Source organism: Entelurus aequoreus, linkage group LG12 (assembly GCF_033978785.1).
Source record: "Entelurus aequoreus isolate RoL-2023_Sb linkage group LG12, RoL_Eaeq_v1.1, whole genome shotgun sequence".
In the NCBI taxonomy this organism is placed as follows: domain Eukaryota; kingdom Metazoa; phylum Chordata; class Actinopteri; order Syngnathiformes; family Syngnathidae; genus Entelurus; species Entelurus aequoreus.
In genome coordinates, this window is record NC_084742.1 from 34,009,739 (window position 1) to 34,032,700 (window position 22,962).

At 39.4% G+C, this 22,962-nt stretch overlaps 1 protein-coding gene across 1 annotated transcript in view; it reads left to right on the plus strand.

Annotated features, from left to right (window-relative positions):
- Positions 1–22,962, plus strand: part of rassf8b (Ras association domain family member 8b) — a 39,371-nt gene that overhangs the window by 11,774 nt on the left and 4,635 nt on the right. Inside the window, exons 2-8 of the mRNA XM_062066979.1 lie at positions 6,398–6,566; positions 14,436–14,777; positions 14,841–15,031; positions 15,100–15,303; positions 15,374–15,436; positions 18,282–18,404; positions 22,586–22,730. Coding sequence (XP_061922963.1) covers positions 6,455–6,566; positions 14,436–14,777; positions 14,841–15,031; positions 15,100–15,303; positions 15,374–15,436; positions 18,282–18,404; positions 22,586–22,730 — 1,180 coding nt within the window. The 5' untranslated portion in view covers positions 6,398–6,454. The remainder of the gene's footprint in view (positions 1–6,397; positions 6,567–14,435; positions 14,778–14,840; positions 15,032–15,099; positions 15,304–15,373; positions 15,437–18,281; positions 18,405–22,585; positions 22,731–22,962) is intronic.

The following is a 22,962-nucleotide window of genomic DNA, read 5'->3' on the forward strand; positions in this document are numbered from 1 at the left end:
TTGATGTAGATACAAAAGAGAAATGTGGGATACTTCTCTTGTTGCCTTATTTGTATTTGACTTTATTAAATGTATTTATATTATCATTTGGTGCAGCTGGGCCGAAGCAGGAGGGGATAGAAAGAGAAAAAAAGGAAGACAGAGGGGGAAATTGTGGGGACAAGAGAGGGATAAGACAGAGAGACAAAAACAACAACAGCAAACACAACAATAACAACAACAACAACAATAGAACAACATCAGCAAATAGAATATGTACAAATATGATGGTAAAAGTGATAGCAAAGAAGTGAAATAAATAATAATACAGAAATGACAATGAACATTATTACACTACAAATGGAGCAATACAAATACCAATAGAAATAGCACTATTGATAATGAATAATAACAATAATTACCTCTATTATCAACAATACAATTGTTCAAATGCAACAATACATATATGTAATGATAACTTGAAATACAAAAGAAAGCAGATAAATGGAGGGGAAGAAAGAGAAGCCAGCTATATTAACCTTGTAGATTGTTAGAGTAACTATAGGTTACGCTTTGTCAGTGTGCCATGTGTTACCCAGTTTACCCTAGGGCAACAACGTTAACATATGTTTGATGAAACCTGATTACCGTATTTCCTTGAATAGCCGCAGGGGCGTTAATTAATTTAAAACCTCCTGTCACTCCTGCGTTTACCGGAAACCGGCGGGATGGCCGTGCATGCGGTAATTATTTTAAAACCTCTTCTCACTCCGGCGTTTACCAAAAGGAATCCATAAAATTTAGTCGTGCGCTTTGAGTGTGATGTAAGCATACCATCATGAAAAGCACATTTAATTAAAACGTTATTATGGTCTTACCTGTACTTATAAATGGAGTCCATTTGCAGCTCCTTCTGACCAAAAGCATCGATAACTTGTTTATAGAAGTCTTCATTATTTCCTTTTTTCCGTTTTAAAAGTCTCTGTCTCGATGGAGATATTCCTTTAATTATTACCTCCTGCTTCCATTGAAAGTCCAGTTTAGAAAACTGTTTTATTTTAGATACCCTCCTTGTTAAAAGGAAGAGAAAAAAATCTCTTGCTGCGTGTAGTCACTTCTTCTGCAGTACCGGAAGTCGCAAGAAGGATCACTAGCGCGGCAGCGCCCTCTACCACCAGGAGGCGGGAGTCATTTAATGACTTATACAGTATTTCACACACGCAGCTACGGTATATTAATAAAACATAGCTGCTTACTGTTCTCTTTAGCATACTGTACCGGTATTCAATAGCTTGGACCTTAAATCCTACTGAAAAGCTCTTTATCTTTTTTCCTTTGTGCGATTGTAAACTACTGAAAGCAGCTTCCTCCATTTTGAAAATGAGGACAGATGCGTCACTCGTGACGTAACGAATTTGACCCGGTGGAAGTTATAGCCATATGCTAAATATTTTGCGAAACGAGTTTGACCCGGTGAAAATTATAGACATGCGATAATAAAATTAATATTTTGCGAAACGAATTTGATCCAGCTTCAATAATGAACCGGCGATAAGGCCAAGCATGCGTTAATTATTTTGAGAAACGAGTTTGACCCGGCAGTAATTCTAGACGTGCGAATTCTACCGTAATTTCCGGACTATAAGCCGCTACTTTTCCCCCTCGTTCTGGTCCCTGCGGCTTATACAAGGGTGCGGCTTATTTACGGCCTGTTCTTCTCCGACACCGACGAAGAGGATTTCGGTGGTTTTAGTACGCAGGAGGAAGACGATGACACAATGATTAAAGACTGACTTTTCATATACCGGTAGGCTGGTTATTTTGATAACGTACAGGCGAGCACTTTGTATTACTTTGCACCGTTGTATTATTTGTACTCTGCACGAATGCTGTTCGCCATGTCAAAGATGTGAAAGTTTGATTGAATGATTGAAAGATTTATTGTTAATAAATGGGACGCTTTGCGTTCCCAAACAGTCATCTCTGTCCCGACAATCCCCTCCGTGGTAGCAGGAACCCCTATATACTACGGTAATTACACATCAAAACCCTGCGGCTTATAGTCGGGTGCGGCTTATATATGGAGCATTCTGTATTTTCCCCTAAATTTAGCTGGTGCGGCTTATAGTCAGGTGCGGCTTATAGTCCGGAAATTACGGTATATTCCCTGCGCCAATTCAAGGAAATACGGTATATGCATGAGTGTATGTTTGTATATATGCGTGTATATGTATAGTATGTGTATATGTATGTTTGTACAGTGAATGTATGTTTGTACAGTGAATGTATATGTACAGTATGTGTATATGTACACTACCGTTCAAAAGTTTGGGGTCACCCAAACAATTTTGTGGAATAGCCTTCATTTCTAAGAACAAGAATAGACTGTCGAGTTTCAGATGAAAGTTCTCTTTTTCTGGCCATTTTGAGCGTTTAATTGACCCCACAAATGTGATGCTCCAGAAACTCAATCTGCTCAAAGGAAGGTCAGTTTTGTAGCTTTTGTAACGAGCTAAACTGTTTTCAGATGTGTGAACATGATTGCACAAGGGTTTTATAATCATCAATTAGCCTTCTGAGCCAATGAGCAAACACATTGTACCATTAGAACACTGGAGTGATAGTTGCTGGAAATGGGCCTCATACACCTATGTAGATATTGCACCAAAAACCAGACATTTGCAGCTAGAATAGTCATTTACCACATTAGCAATGTATAGAGTGTATTTCTTTAAAGTTAAGACTAGTTTAAAGTTATCTTCATTGAAAAGTACACTGCTTTTCCTTCAAAAATAAGGACATTTCAATGTGACCCCAAACTTTTGAACGGTAGTGTATGTTTGTACAATGAATGTATATGTACAGTATGTGTATATGTATGTTTGTACAGTGAATGTATATGTATGGTATGTGTATATGTATGTTTGTACAGTGAATGTATATGTACAGTGTGTAAATGTATGTTTGTACAGTGAATGTATATGTATGGTATGTGTATACAGTATGTATGTTTGTACAGTGAATGTATATGTACAGTGTGTAAATGTATGTTTGTACAGTGAATGTATATCTTTATTCTTCTAATCTCACGCTGATGCCATAAATGTGACTTTTTTAGTGTGGCGGACATTTTTCTAACAGTAAAAAAGGTTATTTTTCCTTCCTGCTCAGACGTCCAAATGTGGAAGTATAAATTTACACGCAGCATGTGCTGTTTGCTGTTTAAGTATATTCATCGCAAGCCTTGTATGATTTATTCATAATGTGTTGGCTTCCACGCTAGCCTAAAAACATGCTAGAATGCCAGCAGTTTAGCCTTGAAGTTGGTCTTTTTTCATGATACATAAAAAAGACAAACTCCTCCCTGAACTCGAGGCCTGCTTGTAAATTCCATGACAGCAAACGTGCTAAAATATTAAAGCTTCAAAAATCATGCAAACATTTGACTTAAAAAGCAAAAAGTTAAATAGCATGATCAACTTTATGAAACGTTAATGTAATTTGCATATCCTTTATAATCTCATTTTTGTGATTTTTATCATTTGCTTCACTTGAAAGTGTTACGTTAAGGTTCAATTACTGCCTTTATATAACAGTATGATATGTACATCGTATTAAGATGTATGACAGTGTTAGAGCAGATCAAATATGTATTTTAATTGCTTGTTTTGTTTTGCAGTCGCTGGGAAATTAAATCAATTGCTAGAATAGATTGCTAGTTTTTGTCACTTTTGGTCGTTTAGCTGAAAAAACAAAACTAAAACAGAGATCAGATCAAGAAAATGACCCATAAAACATCTGTACATGGAAGTGTAATGTCCTTTCATTACAATTATAAATATGTAATATCTGATCAAATATTCATTCTGGCCATACAATTAAAAAACTATCCAAATAATAATAAAAAAGGAGCAAGAAATCTCCAGATTTTTTGTTTTCTTGACAAATCCTTTTTAAACATTTCATTAATTAATTACATTTATTTACTTTCATTTAGTTTCACTTTAAATTAATTGACAAGTAAACACATTTTCGGATTTGGATTAATCACGATTAATCACAGTTAACTACTTGCGTGCATAATTTCAATTGACATGCAGCTAGGATCGGCTCCAGCGCCCCCGTGACCCCAAGAGGGACAAGCGGTAGAAAATGGATGGATGGATTAAAAAAAGACCCTAATATTTTGACACAAATGCAATTTTAACCTCATTTTAACCCCTCGCAAAACTCTGTTAAAATAGTCTCATTCTTGTGTGCTAGGTTTGTGCTGTAAAAATGATTGATTGAGATGCTTTTGTTTTCGAGATACAGTATTAACGTTTGACGTCATGGTGAAGTTGACCCCCCGGTGTTTTCCAGATTAAGCTAAAATAGGGTTAGGGTTAGGGTTAAGGTTAGGGTTAGTTTAACCCTAAGCAGAACAATCGATCGTTTTAACGGCACAAACCAGCACAAACACCGCACAAACGATGAGACTATTTTGGCTTAATTTGGAGGAAACGATGGGGCCTACTTCACGATGATGTCACTTCCAGAAATTTGAAACGTTATTCTCTCAAAAGCGAAAGCATCTCAGCACAAACAAATGAAAATATTTTGGCTTAATTTGGAAAAAACGGGTCGGCTGGTGTTGTCACTTTCGGAAACTTTAATGTTTAATATCTAAAAAACGACAACAGCACAATCAATAATTCAAACGGCACAAACCAGCACAAATGCAGTAAATGAGATTATTTTGGTTTAATTTGGACGAATGGGTGGACTGGCTGAACGTTGATTGACCTATAAAATAATCTTTAATAACTCAGAAACAGCACAAACGACCGTTTCAATGACAAAAACCCAGCACAAACTATTTTAACAGAGTTTTGCAAGGAGCTGGTGGTCAACTTCACGCAGGTGCAATTTTATTGTCAGAATGTCATATTTTTAAGTATTTTATTTAATTATACGTCATACAAAAAAATATGAGTTTCATTAAAGTCCAGTCCGATTTTATTTTGAAGTGAAATTAATCAGTGAGTATCTTCATCTTTTCACTGACATATTTTTGACTTGATCACAGATGTCTACCAACCCCATTCAGGTGTTTTGTTTTTGTTTTTTTCAATTTGTCGCACTTTTGTTATTTTATTTTATTATCTGTATCTTTTATTTGTACTTTTTATCCGAACCCTTTCACCGTATTTCTTTTACACTATCTTGTTTAGCTTATGCATTGTTTATGTTCTTAGTTTTTTGCTCTATGCTTTTAAACCTGGAGAGCACTTTGGTCCAATTTTAAAATTGTTGTAAACGTGCTATATAAATAAAGTTGCCTTGCCTTGCCTTGCCTAAACATCCATAGTCGAGCATGTGGGGTCAAAATAAATTGTGTGATTAATCTACGTTTATACATGGTTAATGTGTTAATGTTTTGTGATTCATCGCATGACAGTCCTACTTTAACATTAATTTTTCTTGTATTGGATCTATTTGGGCAGGTGTAGGTGTACCTAATATTGTGGTCGCTCTCACTGATACCCTAAATCAGTGGTCCCCAACCTTTTTGTAACTGCGGACCGGTCAACGCTAGAAAATTTATCCCACGGACCGGAGGGGGGGGGGGGGGGGGGGGGGCTATGGTATTTTATTTTTTATTTTTTTTATTTTCATAAAAAAATACAATCATGCGTGCTTACGGACTGTATCCCTGCAGATTGTTTTGATCTATATTGATATATAATGTAGGAACCAGAATATTAATAACAGAAAGAAACAACCCTTTTGTGCGAATGGGGGAGGGAGGTTTTTTGGGTTGGTGCACTAATTGTAAGTGTATCTTGTGTTTTTTATGTTGATTTAATAAAAATAAAAATAAAAATAATAATATATTTTTTTTAATTTCTTGTGCGGCCCGGTACCAATCGATCCACGGACCGGTACCGGTGGTTGGGGACCACTGCCCTAAATAATCCAACAAGGAAATGTGTTCCGTGAATTGGCTTAAAAGTGTCATATATTTGCGAGCAGAAGAGTTGAGTGTGATGTTACACGTGCGTGCTACCATTGGATAGAAGCAGCGTGTGACACGAGTGTAACATTTGGGTGTGGAAATGCGACACATTTGCCCAATGAAAATCTCTGAGCAGTTGTCTGATTATGATGGTATTGTTATTATTATTATGATTATCATTGTTATATTGCAGTCTTGCTAGCCCGCCATCTGGCTGGCGAAATCCTCGCTAGGATGAATGAAGCACGCTCACCTTCTGCTGTGCTGCTGCAGGCCTGCCAGCTTGAAAATGAGCTTGTGTCAGCAGTTTGAAATCACTTTGCTGCTGCATGCGTGAAATCACACCAGAGGGCAGAGAGAGTCCATCTAGATCACGTATTTCATCTGATTACATCTACTTTTTTGGCTCTTTTTTTTAAGATGACCACTGAGACATTTTAGCGGCCCCTGGTGGTGTGGAAGAATGAGGGCGTCTGGATGAAGGCCATGGAGCTGAAAGTGTGGGTGGACGGCGTGCAGCGCATCGTGTGTGGCGTCACGGAGTTCACCACGTGTCAGGAGGTTGTCATCGCGCTGGCGCAAGCTATCGGTAACGTAACATTTTTACCACAATTTACACATTGAGATGTACTAAAGGTTTGTTGTACTAAAACATGTGCAAACTTCACAGCACGCAAAGCTGATCTACTAAACTTGTGCGCAGCAATATTTTACAATTTTATAGCTGCTGGATGATCTAATGAAAACAAATTCAATTGATCCGGCGTTCTTTTAATGACGTTCGATTTTTCAAATACAATATGTATTATCATCTCAGGGCATTCAATCGATTGCAACTGCACTGCTAGGTTTGTCTTGGAAGACGTTTCGCCTCTCACCCGAGTAGGCTTTATCAGTTTGTGCTCACAGACTTAGATTGGTCAGATCTAGTCTTAGACTTAGATTGGTCAGATCTAGCCTTAGACTTAGATTGGTCAGATCTAGTCTTAGACTTAGATTGGTCAGATAAAGTCCAGCGGCTGGTGCCAAAACCCCAAATATTTATACTCCAAAAACCAGGAGGGTGTGCCTGGGCAAGGATGGTTTCGCCGTATCATAGTGAGAAAAACAACTATTTTGATGCAATGAACAATCCTACTGTCAAAGCCAACGACAGTCGTTAAAGTGTAATTTCCCCTTGTTAGCTTTGAGGTATTGTGTGGCAGAACGATTGCTGTGGATCGACGACTACCAGTCCAAAATAGTTGGAATACCCCAAGTTAGCATTCCATTCAGTTGTAAACACATGAGCCAAATGGCTTTCTGGTCACCTTCTGTGACCACAATGTTTCTAACTCTTGATATTTGTTGGAGGCTAAATTGCAGAAGCTTTTATGAATGGTTGAAAGGACAGTGTTGTTTGCGGAAGATAGGTGGTGTCGCAGACCACCTCCTCTGTTCTGGGATGGTTTTTCAACCTGGTCATTTGTGAAAACTGCATCCAGTTCCAGAAATAACAAGAACAGAGTGGATTAGGAGGGTAAAGGTGACAAACGCAAAAATATTGTCATTCCATATGTATCAGGTTTATCTGAGAAACTCAGAATAATTTTTACCAACACAACATCTCAGTACACTTCAAACCAGGCAACACCCCGAGACACAGACATTTGAGCATTCTAAAGACCGGACACCCCACATGATAATGATGAATGCACTAATTCATATATTGGGGAAACAAAACAACCACTAAGCCTACGTATGGCACAGCATAGACGGGCAAACTCTTCACGCCAAGACTCAGCACCTCAGGGAGAAACAGCACTCCTTTGAGAACAAAAATGTACAGATTCTAGACAGGGAGGACAGAAAGAGGACTGAGGGAAGCCAGCAATGTGAAGGTTGGAAAACCATCCCTGAACAGAGTAGGTGGTCTGCGACACCACCTATCTCCCACAAACAACACTGTCTTTCAACCATTCCTAAAAGACTCTGCAATTAAGCCTCAAACTAGGGCTGGGCGATATATCGATATACTCGATATATCGCGGGTTTGTCTCCGTGCGATATAGAAAATGACGATATCGTGATATTCGAGTATACGTTCTCACGCAGTTGCTTTTAGCTGCAGGCATTACACTGCATGCGTTTCCCACTCTTTCTTGTCTCTCCTTCTCACAGAGACTTTAAACAAGCGCACCTTCTTACATACGTCACGTGTGCAACGTCACACGCTCCGGCGGAGCAGACAGGTGGCAACATGGTAACGTTAGCTGTGATGCTAATGGTGCGGTGCGGGTGGTAATACGAGAGAGAGAAGGTGTGAATCTGATAACAAATGAAGGAAGAATTAATTCACAAGAAAAACAGCACGGGGTCCATCGTCTGGCGGTGGTTTGGCTTCAAGTGGGAATATGTTGAACATTTATGCGGCAAAAGCGTTGCTACAAAAAGTAGCACCACTGCTAATGTGTAGCATCATTTGAAAAGTCACCCGCTAGAGAATAAGGAGTGCTTGAAACTCCGCATGTCAACATCTCCGTTCGGTGCCACACCAACAAAATGCAGAAGCAACTATTTCCACATCAACACCATATGAAAAAAATAGTCAACAACAGAAGGAGATAACGTCCGCAGGAACCTACCACATAGCGGAGGACATAAACTATTTGATTTCCTATTATGCAGCTCATTTTTATTTGACACTTATTGAAATATCTTGTGTGACATCATGCACAAAAGTGCACTTTATTTGTTTTAAACTATTGTAGTGGCGTTCTGTACAAAAAGTGCACTTTAATTTAGTGTTGTTTTGATATGTCATCTTATTGACATCATGCACAAAAGTGCACTCATAGCTTGTTTTAAAATGTCTCTGACAATCTTGCACTTTCTGTTTTGAAATGACATGAATGTTTGTGCCACTGCTTAAAGGCCTACTGAAATGAATTTTTTAAATTTAAACGGGGATAGCAGATCCATTCTATGTGTCATACTTGATAATTTCGTGATATTCCCATATTTTTGCTGAAAGGATTTAGTAGAGAACAACGACGATAAAGATCGCAACTTTTGGTATCTGATAAAAAAAAGCCTTGCCCCTACCGGAAGTAGCATGACGTAGTCAATTGAACAGCTCCTCACATTTTCCTATTGTTTACAATGCAGCTAGAGCGATTCGGACCGAGAAAGCGACGATTACCCCATTAATTTGAGCGAGGATGAAAGATTCGTGGATGAGGAACATTAGAGTGAATGACTAGAATGCAGTGCAAGACATATATTTTTTCGCTCTGACCGAAACTTAGGTACAAGCTGGCTCATTGGATTCCACACTCTCTCCTTTTTCTATTGTGGATCACGGATTTGTATTTTAAACCACCTCGGATACTATATACTCTTGAAAATGAGAGTCGAGAACGCGAAATGGACATTCACAGTGACTTTTATCTTCACGACAATACATCGACGAAACACTTTAGCTACGGAGCTAACGTGATAGCATCGTGCTTAACTGCATATAGAAACAAAATAAATAAATCCCTGACTGGAAGGATAGACAGAAGATCAACAATACTATTAAACCAGGGACATGTAAATACACGGTTAATGCTTTCCAGCTTGGCGAAGGTTAACAATGCTGTTGCTAACGACGCCATTGAAGCTAACTTAGCAACCGGACCTCACAGAACTATGCTAAAAACATTAGCTATCCACCTACGCCAGCCAGCCCTCATCTGCTCATCAACACCCGTGCTCACCTGCGTTCCAGCGATCGACGGAAGGACGAAGGACTTCACCTGATCACAGATGCGGTCGGCGAGACGGAGGAAGTTAAGGTGAGTTCGCCGGCTAACGCGTCTGCTATCCATCTCTGTCTTCCTGGTTGTGTTGCTGTAGTGCGGCGCTAATAAACCGATCCCACCTACAACTTTCTTCTTTGCAGTCTCCATTGTGCATTAAACAAATTGCAAAAGATTCACCAACACAGATGTCCAGAATACTGTGGAATTATGAGATGAAAACAGAGCTATTTTGTATTGGATTCAATGGGGTACCGATACTTCAGTTTCACTGGCTACGTCACGCGCATACGTCATCATCCAAAGGCGTTTTCAACTGAAAGTTTAGCGGGAAATTTAAAATTGCACTTTATAAGTTAACCCGGCCGTATTGGCATGCGTTGCAATGTTAAGATTTCATCATTGATATATAAACTATCAGACTGTGTGGTCGGTAGTAGTGGGTTTCAGTAGGCCTTTAATAACTGTTTAATAAATACAGTTTTAGTAAATTGACTTAGTTGTGATTTCCCTCTCTGCATGAAAGTTTAAAATGAGCATATATTAATGAAGTATGAACAAGAATGTTTTAATGTAGACACATAGAATTGTCATACTGCTGTGATTATATGTATCAAGTGTTCATTCAAGGCTAAGGCAAAATATCGAGATATATATCGTGTATCGTGACATGGCCTAAAAATATCGAGATATTAATAAAAGGCCATATCGCCCAGCCCTACCTCCAACAAATAACAAGAGTTAGAAACATTGTGGTCACAGAAGGTGACCAGAATGCCATTTGGCCCATGTGTTTACAACTGAATGGAATGCTAACTTGGGGCATTCCAACTATTTTGGCCTGGTAGTCGTCAATCCACAGCGATCGTTTTGCCACACAATACCTCAATGCTAACAAGGGGAAATTACACTTTAACGACTGTAGTTGGCTTTGACAGTTAGGATTGCTTGTTGCGAAACCATCCTTTCCCAGGCACACCCTCCTGGTTTTTGGAGTATAAATAATTAAGAGTTTTGGCACCAGCCGTCGGACTAGATCTGACCAATGTAAGTCTATGAGTACGAACTGATGAAGCCTACTTGGCTGAGCGGCAAAACATCTTCCAAGACAAACCAAGCAGTCCACTTGCGATCGATTGAATGCCCCGAGATGACAATGGCCTGGATGAATGAGAACCTTCATAGACAATATATAGTAGTATCAAAATATCTCCTATATGAAAAAAACTTACTGCAATATGCATTTTCTTGCGTCTGACACATTCCAGCACACGCTCACACTTTGTGCCAGCAATTTCTGAGCGTACCTTCGGCGCTCTAAAAAAGTTCTGTTGTAGATGTGCTACAGGACTGCTTCTAAAATGCCCATAAATGTGGTACATATTATATTTGTCTGCGGCATGTTTCAAAACAGCAAAATGCCACAGGTAGGAGCATGATAACATTAATATGCAGTAAATGAGTGTCTCCATGGTGACACGCAGAAACCTCATTTAAATCAGGCAAGCCACACCAGTTATCAATTGTACAAACAGTGATAGTAGATCACACGGAACACGCCCACCAATTTTAAAATCTCTTAGCTTTTTGTATCCAAGATAGCTTTTGTTAAATTCAAGATAGATTTGTTTCCTGTTTGTTTTCGATTGTGACAGTAGCAGATGTTATTTAGAACTACACTTTGTGCAGCCTGTGCCTTTTTGTCCACACACATTAGTGATGAATGCACCTCTTTTACTAGCCCACACACACTCTGGGAACCATTGAACTAATGTCCCAGTCCACACCTTTTGTTTTGGATTGGAATTTTAACCAATATAAAGATCCTTCTTCTGCTTACTGGAAGTGTGTGCGTGCGTGCGTGTGTGTGTGTGTGTGTGTGTGTTCATTTGGACCGCCACAGAAAGAATATTTTTAAAACATGTTTTTACATTTGGCTTTTCAACCATAGTTTACAAACACATTACAATGGGACTTTTTGTGTTCTAAGGGCCTGATTCACTAAGATCCAAAAATACCATGTGCTACACAGCGTGTGCGATCTATAAAATTGGGTGTACTATTGGTGGGCGTGTTTCGTGCAATCTAATAAGACTGCGTGTGCAGATCGCCCTGTTTAAATGAGGATTTTACGTGTACTATATGGGGCACCACGGAGACACTTGATCATTTACTGCACGTTCATGTTATCATGCGCCTACTTGTGATGTTTGTTGTATTATCAAAGATGCAGGAGACATCTACCACTTTTTATGGGCATTTTAGACACAGTCCAAAGTGCATCTGCAACAGAACCCACTTTTTTTCCCTTTATTTATTTTTAGCGCTGAAGGTGCACTTATCATAGAGAGGCTTACTTGTGCTTAAGACACACAAAAATAATATAGGAGATATATTATAATGGGTAGAGGTGGGAGTCTTTGGGCACCTCACAATTCAATTACAATTACAATTCAGGAGCTACGATTCGATTAAAAATAGATTATTGATGCATCTTTAATTTATGTATATTTATGTAGTTTTACATGTATTTTCGTTTCTCTAAATTAGCGTTTATCACTGTCAATTAAAAAAAATAATTAATTTTGAATAAGAAACAGTTAAATTAATTCCCACCTTTATTAAATTAATGAAAATGTGCGCAAAACTGGAACATAAATGCCCTAAAATAAAGGAGCTGGTTGGATCTCTCGGTGAGGTGGCTCGCTGCAGTCAGACAACCTTTAGAACTGTCTGCATTACTTTATTTACAGTAAATAAATCGATTATTGATGTTTACTAATCGATTCTATAATGGTCCATGTGCGAATTGCAATGCATCTAAAAATCCATTATTTCCCCCACCTCTAATAATGGGGTTGCCTGTTTGAGACGTTAAGGAAATTCAGATGGGTCGACATTTATTTCTTTACGTTAGACCACGATACTGACGAACAATGTACTTTCTAAACTGTTTGAACTGTACTGTGGACAGTGGAACACGCCAAGGATCCCCTCTTAGGCCTCTTCCGTTAGTTATAGCTAAAGAACCCCCATCTGGTTTCACAATAGGAGACATGGAACATAAAATATCGCTGTATGCAGATGATATACTTCTTTGCTTATCGGACATTGTATGTTTTAAAAAATTTTTTATTGCGCTCAGAATCGCCTGAAAACATCATATAAGCAATAAAAAGATTGTTTCAATGATAACTATTGAACCAAAGATGCCAGATGTTTAAATTTCAGTCTGTACTAATGTATGCTAGTGAGTTCTACATTGAACATGTGCTTTTATAAGGGTTGAAAAACACAACAATTGAGTTTTTCATTAAAATGACAGTATTGTGTTTACTATTGCATGAGAACGTCATATAAGCAATAAAAAGATTGTTTCAATTATAACTCTTAAAAAAATAGAAAATTATAAATAAAAAAAACGATCAGATAAATTTGACATCAATGGGATTTGTTTTAATCAACCCCTTTCTCTCCACTGGCTGCCTGTTGTTTCTAGAATTCAGTTCAAGATTTTATTATCTGTTTTTCAATCTCTCCATGGGCTGGCTCCACCATACATATCTGATCACTTATTCTGCACACCTTGGTCAGACCCCTAAGGTCAACTGACCAGTGCTTTTTACCATGCCTAAGGTCGAGACTGAAGACCAGAGCAGACAGACAGTAGCAGACAGCAGACAGCAGGCCCTAAACTTTAGAATGCTCTCCTTCTGAATCTCAAAACGGCAACATCTCTCCATACTTTTAAATATTCTTTAAAAACTCACTTATTTACGCTGGCGTTAAACACAAGCTGAGCTGGACAAATGTATGGACATTTTCAACTTTTTCTTTTTATCCATTTTTAACTGTGTTTTATAGATTGCTTTGTATTTATTGTGATTTTTTATTCTTTTTAATCTTTTAACTTTTGTTTTTTTTACACTGTTTTCATGCATTTTAACTGTGTTTTATATATAGAATATTTTGTGCTTATTGTGATTTTGATGATTATTTTTTAATATTTTACCTTTCTGTTCTAATCTGTATAGCACTTTGGGGCAGTAGTTTTAGAAATGTGCTATATAAATCCATCTACATTGACTTTAAGTCACACAGCATGCTGATCTAAAATTCTAAAAGGATGTTGCTAAACAGACAATATGTCTAATATTTTTTATTTCTGGCATTTCAAATATGTTGACACAACTGAGGATTTTCTGTCTTTGTAGCACGACCACTGATCCTTTCTCACGGCTGTGTGTGTGTCAGTTTGCGCTTATTTATCAGAGGTGCAAAATCACATTGCGCGTGCTTTGTAATATATTTGCATTGTTTCCTCCCACTTTGTGGGCGTTTTGATAATCTGCATATATTCCGCATATTAATGAAGACAGACACAAAATAATTTGCATGCCTTATTCTGCTCACCGAACAGACACAATCCACTTTGCACATGTTTAGTAGATCAGCTTTGCGTGTGCTATTAAGTTGCACATGTTTTAGTACACGCAAACCTTCAGTAAATCAGGCCCTAAGTCTTTCCCACTTGGTAAAGTAAATGCTTTCTTTCTACATACCACACCTGACTTGTGCCTCCAAGTAGTGATGTATCAAGCATACAATGAGTTAATTTAACGCCACAAATGCATTGTGGGAAATACCTAAATAAAAACTATTTTGTTCTCTTCAAGGCCGCACCGGCAGGTATGCCTTAATTGAGAAATGGCGGGAGACGGAGCGCCACCTGTCGCCTCAGGAGAACCCCGTGGTGTCCCTCAATAAGTGGGGCCAGTACGCCAGCGACGTCCAGCTCATCCTCCGGCGTACCGGCCCCTCCGTAAGCGAGCGGCCCGACTCCGACGGTCTGGCTCGTGGAAGCGAGCGCGCCTTCTACCGCCAGAGCTTGCCGCCTTTGGCCAAACTCCGGCCATCGGCAGCGGACCGCTCGCTTAAACGCAGGGAGCCCAAACGCAAGTCTTTGACGTTCGGCGGAGGTCTGAGGGAAATCTTTGGGAGGAGCAGAGACCAGGAAGGTACTTTGATCCTCCAAGAGCTCCAGTGACATGACGTCATCCTCCGCCTGTGTTTGCACGCAGCTAAGCAGCGGCAGCAGCGAGGCGTGACCTTGAACCTGACTCGGCTTGTCGCTGCCGGGGTGTCGGTGCCGAGTAGTCCGGCCCGCGAGCTGAGCCGACTAGTGCAGCTCCAGAGAGACAAACTCCAGCTTCTGGATGGCCGCCTGCTGGACTGCGAGGTCCGATTGCGAGACTGGGAGGAGGCCAGTGAGGTCAGCCAGTGTTGCCTAGCAACCGACTCCACCCCAACCACGGTTTTCTTGACCTGCTCGTTTTCCAGGATGGAAACCTGCAGGAGGAGCTTCTGCTTTTGGAGCAGCAGGTGATGAGGAACGACGCCGAGATGGAGGAGGAGGAATTCTGGCAGAACGAGCTGAGCATTGAGCAGGAAAACGAGCGGCGGCTCCGACAGCAGCTGGCCGAGCTGCAGGGCCGCATACGCGACTGCGAGGACGAGCTGTCGCAATACTTGGCGCACATGCAGGTTAGCAGTTAGCTTAGCATGCCAACCATGAAGAACATCCAATACTTTTGTGTCCTTTGTTTCCCGGTAGAGCATGGGGGAAGAGCGCCTGCAGCAGGAGGAACAGCTGAGTCACATGATCAACGAGGAAGAGGTACACTATCGCCTCAAACCAAGGGTTGAGATTACAGTAGTACCTCAATTGGAGTCACGATCCACCAGTTGGCGTTGTCAATGTTACAGTGAAACCCGTAAGATCCAACCAAAACATTGAGTCTTACTCGCTCATAGCTCGAGATGGACATAACTTTGTTTTCCGAAGCATGCGTGGACGATAGTCGTTGAATTAAAGAAAACAATCATCATACACATAACAGAGCGTGTAGCTAGCTAACTTGGTAAGGCAGTTAGAGCGTAGCACTGCTACGTTGAAATTATATCTAAACAGCGGACATTTGTCCATGAAAATATTGAAAAGCTGCTGATGGTGTGTTAGACGCAGAAACAGCTGAAAGGATATACCATATACGTCCACTCTTCAAGGTAAATGCTGTACATTATTATTACAATACTTCATAAAACTATTGTATTGGTTTATACTACATTTTATTGTATTGTTTTATACAATATTTCTTATCTAAAAGTTTTTATTGTCAAAGGCATATTACGTGCTCAAATTGGGATGTTTTGTCGGGCCGATCACCGATTAAATGGATTTTAAATCTTTGCAATGGGATACATTGATTTGAGATACAAGTGTTTTGAGTTAAGAGCTCCGTCACAAAACCAAATAATCTTATAAGTTGAGGTACTACTGTGTAACCAAACTGAGACCTTAATAACACGTCATTAGAGTGAGTTTTACTTGAATGCCTAGAGCAGGGGTGTCAAACTCATTTTAGATCGGGGGCCACATGGAGAAAAAAGTACTCCCAAGTGGGCCGGACTGGTAAAATCATGGCACGATAACTTAAAAATAAAGACAACTTCAGATTATTTTCTTTGTTTGAAAATAGTACAAACACATTCTGATATTGTACAAATCATAATGTTGTTTTTTTTGTTTTTTTCAATTACCTATTGCGGTTAATGGTATATATACTTTATTTGTCGTTATTTTTATTTTCTGAATAAATTGTGATAATGTTCATCAGTCAACTCATTGGTGTTAATTTTCAATCTATCAAGATACAAAACTTATATCAAAATCAAATGACAGTATGTTATATATGTAGTTTGATCATTTTCTTTGACTGATGTACTAACATAAGTGGTTTATTTTGTACATATGTAGCATCATCTACAAAGATACAGAGAATTGCTATTGCGACATCTAGTGGACACATTTAGAACAGCTGTTTCTCTCATTCAAAAATTTCAGGTACATTTTTGTACTTACCAAACTCATCCCGCGGGCCGGATAAAACCTGTTCGCGGGCCTGATCCGGCCCTCGGGCCGTACGTTTGACACCCCTGGCCTAGAGGGAGCTCACTTTCCAAAGCGCTGTAAGAAATATATTACGCCATTTTACGGCTTTTAGCACGCAAACTATGCCCGTAACGCACACACACACACACATGCACATGAGCTTTATGTGTTGTCAACTAATGATAATGATTTATAAAAGTTTAGTTACTAAAGTTAGCGATCATTGAATGTATTTTCTCTCATAAAAACAACATGACTGCTATTTGCTTCTGGTGTGGTGTTTGGTTTGAAAAATGTCACTTTGACAAAGTTGCAAACAGACACTTTCATTAACACTAAAAACAGGACTAAAATAAAACAACAGACTTTTAAATTATTATGTAATATTCTAGACAGACTAAATATGTCTCTCTCTTGTTTTGAGGAAGTGGTAATTTAATTGTGTTGGCATGGCATTAATGCATTGTAGACCTTTTGGTTAATGGTTTAAGCTTATTTCAAACATGCATACAGTTACAATGTGATAAATAACATATTTTGCTTTATTTCTCAGTAAATAATGCATTAATATCAATAAGAAATCATTCACATTGTCTGGTTGTTGTTTTTTTAAAGAAACAAAAATATAAGTATACGTTTTGCCACATGTTTAAGTGCCTCAATAATATTGATTTTTCTGATTAAATGATCTCTCAAAATAAACTTCAATTTATGTCTTTTTTCCACCAAATTTGTTAAAACAAACATTGAACTACTTAAGATGTGTGTTGGCTAACTTTATTTCATTCATGTTCAAGGTTCCTAAGCCAAAGATGACTCATTTAAGTAACAGAACTGAAAGTAACGCGAGTGAGTTTTTAGTATAGAATGATCAGACACATGAAATACAATAATAGCATATTGACACTATTCTACAAAACATTGTATTTTAAATTCAGATTAATTGATTTTTCAGATTTGATCTCCCCTCAGTCATAGCTGAAATATGATGGAATAAACATAAAGATGAATGAATGCACTTTCCGGCCTTCAGAGGATGTGAATAAGGCAACATTTGTTATTGTTTTTAAAAGAAAATACAGTTAAATAATAGTTGTGATAAAAAATAACACAAAAAAATAAAATGTCAAGTTATATTCTCATTTTAGGAAGCAGCGACAGACAACAAATGCTGTTTTTCTAATGTTTAATGTCGTTTAAAATCATCTTTTCAATTGTGTTTATGAAATACATACTTTGCTTTATAGAAAATATATTTGAAAGGGAAATATATTTTGAAGTAATAATATTTTAATCCAGATGATGAAATCTCCACATATGCAGTAAAATAATACATATGTGAAAATAAAGTATTGTTTTGAGTAATAATATTTGAATCCTGATGATGAAAACTCCACATATGCAGTAAGATATAAATATGTGAACAGAAAGTATTTTGAAATAATATTACTTGAATCCTGATGACGAAACCTCAATATATGCAGTAAGACAATATAAATATGTAAAAAGAAAGAATATTTGGAAGTATTAATGATTATGTTGTTTTCCCCATTAAAATGCTGCTTTTCAGCTGCAGGCCCAACTGGAGAAGGTGACAGCAGAGCTGGAAGTGCAGAACCAGCACACAATTCACCTTGAGAATGGTTGCCAGGTGTTGGAACGCTCGCTTGGACAGTCAAGCAAGAAACTTCAGGTTTGTTCACAACAACAACAACAACAACAACAACAACAACAACAACAACAACAACAACAACAACAGAAACATCAGCAGCTGCCCCCGGCACCAAAGCATGACCTACTACAGCATGTTACATATTACAGCATTTTATAACATTTTACCTGTTACAACATATTACTTATTACAGCATATCACAACATATTACAGCATATTGCAACATATTATAACATATTACCCATTACAACATATTACTTACTACAGTATATTACAACATAATGCAGCAAATTACATATTACAACATATCACAGCATATTACAACATAATACAGCATATTACAACATCCATCCATCTATCCATTTTCTACCGCTTGTCCCTAATACAGCATATTACCTGTTACAGGATATTACATTTCACAGCATATTACATACTACAACATATTACAGCATGATATTACAACGTATTACAGCCTACTACATATTACAGCATAATGGCGGTCCTATTTACGTGCCTCCACTTTGACTGTGTCTTCTACCCGTCATTCACGTTGTAGTTTTAGCGCTTCCATATGGAGTCTACTGACAGGTATAAGTTAGAACTATACGCCAGTCTGCCCCACAACAAGGATAGCGAAAAAGAAGACAGTTATTGACTACAATTGCAAACTCGCCCAAAGCTATTTTTTTTACCATATATGGAGATGTCCGGTGATGTCATAACTGGACAAAAACATCACAAATTGGGTTAATTCCAAACGGCTTGTTTGGAGGAAGTATGAAGGAAGGCAAGATTGTTTTATAAATATCTCCGCCATGTCCCCATTGTTTGATTAAAAATGTTCGGCACTTACGCAGATCCCAAATACACCTAAGCAGGTACCAATAAGTAAGAAGTTTGTGTTGCATAATAGGTACCCTTTAAGGAAATTCAAGCGGGTCTTATCCACCCGCAGGCCCTTGCCACCAAGGGGCTTCTTAACTACAGTACCTCGGCATCCGCAGCCCCAGAGATAGAAGGGCCCACCACGGAGTCCGCAGGCACTGCTTCCTCATAAGGATTGATGAGGTCTTGGAAGTATTCCTTTCACCCATTCACATCTCATGTTGAGGTCAGCAGCACACCATCCCCACCATACAAGTTGGTGACTAACGTTCCCGCTAAGGTGCGCGCCTGTGCAATTGCGCTCTGCTCAAGCGTCCTCTGCGCACGGCAAATCTATGCCACGCACAAAATCAAATAAAAAAATAAGCGCATAACAATTTTCGTCACACAGACACGATAGAGAAAACAGTTTTCGTCATCATTGTTTAATTATTGTAACGTCTGTCGAGACGCTTTGAGGACATGAATTCCATCCATCACTTTACTGAGCAAAACTCTTTATTGTCGGCCATAAACACATCACCAAAACATTAGTAAAAAAAATGATATCTAGCAAAAGTGGTCATTTTCTGCAGTACAAACCAGACCAAAAACAACTTTGTTGTATCAACAGCAGCCGCTCACTCTTTCTCACTTGCGCCAACACATGCACATATGGCACTTAGCCAGCGATGCGTTTACAGCCACACAAAAAGTCGGACAACTCCAACACCACACAAAAAGTGTCATTCCAGGTTGTTACACTATGATTTATCAATCAAATGTGTGCTTATTCTGGTGTCGTTTATTAGGAATCTTAATTTATAAATATTAATCATGAAATTCTGTTAGTACAGTATATTAAATAAATACTAATAAAAATATATTTTTTACAAACAGGAAGTTGCAGGAATGATAAATGATAAATGTTGTATAGCGCTTTTCTACCTTCAAGGTACTCAAAGCGCTTTGACAGTATTTCCACATTCACCCATTCACACACACATTCACACACTGATGGCGGGAGCTGCCATGCAAGGCGCTAACCAGCAGCCATCAGGAGCAAGGGTGAAGTGTCTTGCCCAAGGACACAACGGACATGACTAGGATGGTAGAAGGTGGGGATTGAACCCCAGTAACCAGCAACCCTCCGATTGCTGGCACGGCCACTCTACCAACTTCGCCACGCATTATCCCCTGCTTACATCTCATTGTGCAACATGTGAATGTTTTATGGGGAACTAAATGCAATGTCTGAAAGGGGTACAAATTATTTCCAAAGCAGGACCTCAACCCAGACAAACAATACAAGTACACAGTTCATGAAAAACAATATTTGTTGTTATTGTCATTGTAAGTGGGCCTAAACACTTATATTAGAAATGGAAATGACTGCTGTCCTTTGATTATAATAATAAGAGAATGTTGTCTGTCTATCTGTGTTGGCCCTGCGATGAGGTGGGGACTTGTCCAGGGTGTACCCCGCCTTCCGCCCGAATGCAGCTGAGATAGGCTCCAGCGACCCCGAAAGGGACAAGCGGTAGAAAATGGATGGATGGAGATTTAACTTGTTATTTAGTCAGGTTTGGGACAGGTGTGCTGCTGGTGTAGCCACAGTGTGCACGTCTGATGTTGCTCACATGGGCTCCACTGAATGCTCAGGGAGTTTTTGCATTTGCTCACACACATGAAAAATTAGAGGGAACATTGGTGGTGACAGTGCATGGCTTCCCTTTTCTGAGGCAGCGGGTGGTTAAAGCCGTCCAGAAGTCGTTTTCTGTGGCTTACCCAAACTCCTGCCGTGTCCGAGTTTTTGCCTCGGTGACCGCCAAAGCCGCACACCGCTTGTTGGTACCGGTCAGCTGCCTCCGGAGTCCAATGAGCCAAAAAGACCCGATGGGACTCTTTCTTCATCTTGACCGCATCCATGACCGCTGGACACCAGCGGGTTCCAGTCTTACCACCACGACAGGCACAACCACCTTGCAGCCTCAAAAATAGAGGCACGGAACCCGGCCCACTCAGACTCAATGTCCCCCGTCTTCCTCAGAACACAGCTTTTCCGGAGGTGGGAAATTAAACTCTCTCTGACGGGAGACTCTGCCAAGTGTTCCCACCGCATCCTCACAATGTGTTTGGGCCTGCCAGGTCTGACCGGCGTCCCCCCTCCACCATCAGAGCCACATCACCACCAGGTGTGATCAGTTGAAAGTTCTGCCTCTCTCTTCACCCGAGTGTCCAAGGCTCAAATCGAATTCTCCTTCTTCTCCTTCCTCTCCCTCTCTTCTTCTACTTGACCCCACCCCTTGGCTCTAGCATCTCATGCCATGGTGAAGTATTTCAAATACGACCCTATGCATACAGACGTTCATCGAGTCTCGCTACGTCATCAACCCTCGCCGTTTGCCAGCAGTGATGTAAGGCAGATGCGACAAATGTTTACTTTCAAGATGCCGTCGCACGCGATGTTCGGTATTGCTTGTGCTTTTCTTATTTCAATTTGCTTGACTTTATTAAGAAGAAGACTGTTTGGAAGACGTTTTTGACGAAAAATATGCAAGTGCTGGTAAATGGTAAATGGGTTGTACTTGTATAGCACTTTTCTAAGTTTTTTAAGGAACTCAAAGCGCTTTGACACTATTTCCACATTCACCCATTCACACACACACATTCACACACTGATGGCGCATCAGCTTGCAGTATGTAAAATGTGTTTCATTGTACATTTGTGTTTGAAGCCAATATTTACGTGCAGTAGCAAAGGTTTGAAGTCTGACTAAACCACCAGTTTCATTATTATGAAAATCATTAATTACGCTTATTACTTACATTTGTATGCTTCTCTGGTTTTCTGGTCTGCCATCTTTCTCCTCGCACTCAATAGTATAGGGAAGTCTGAAAGCTCACTTCACTTCGAGGGAGGTACTTCACCCTTGCCCCCTACCTGATAGATAATTCTAACGCCTCTTGATTGAGTTGAATGCGCAAAACCAAGCAGGGAGGGCAAAAACAAGGGCAGAGGAGGGTTATTTGAATTGAGCCCAAGACATGAGACCGCAAGTTCGACGACACAACCACAAAGTCGATGACCAAGATTTCCTGGTGCCAGGTGCACACATGGACACCTCAATAGCATATTACATGTTACAGCATAATACAAAATTATTTGCTTAATATTTGAGTCTGTAATCCCTCACTTTTACTTGCAAAATCAATTAGTTCTGCAAGCAACTTTTCAAGAGTTTACTAAAACAATATAAAAATTATTAGAAGTATATTAAAAGTATGTTTTGTCATTGTAATAATGAATATTCAGAAGTATTTTGTCTGTTTACTAGGAGAAGGAGCAGCAGTTGGAGCAGCTGACCAAAGAGCTTCGTCAGGTCAACTTGCAGCAGTTCATTCAGCAGACGGGCACAAAGGTCACCGTGCTGCCCGCCCAACCGGCTGGCGACAGCAACAACAACAACAACAACAACATGGGCATGTACACAAAACACACGTACACACTTATTGACCAAAGTGAATCACATGACATATCAATCATTTTAGAGAAAAAAAATCTAACTTACCAGTGTTATCATAAATGTGTAAACAGTACCATGCTGTGGTCAGATTGATTATGACACCCATGTGTACTCCACAGTACATGTTAGTATACGTACTGTAGAAGATAGTGTACAGAAGTCCTGATATGTGTATAAATATACTTTTA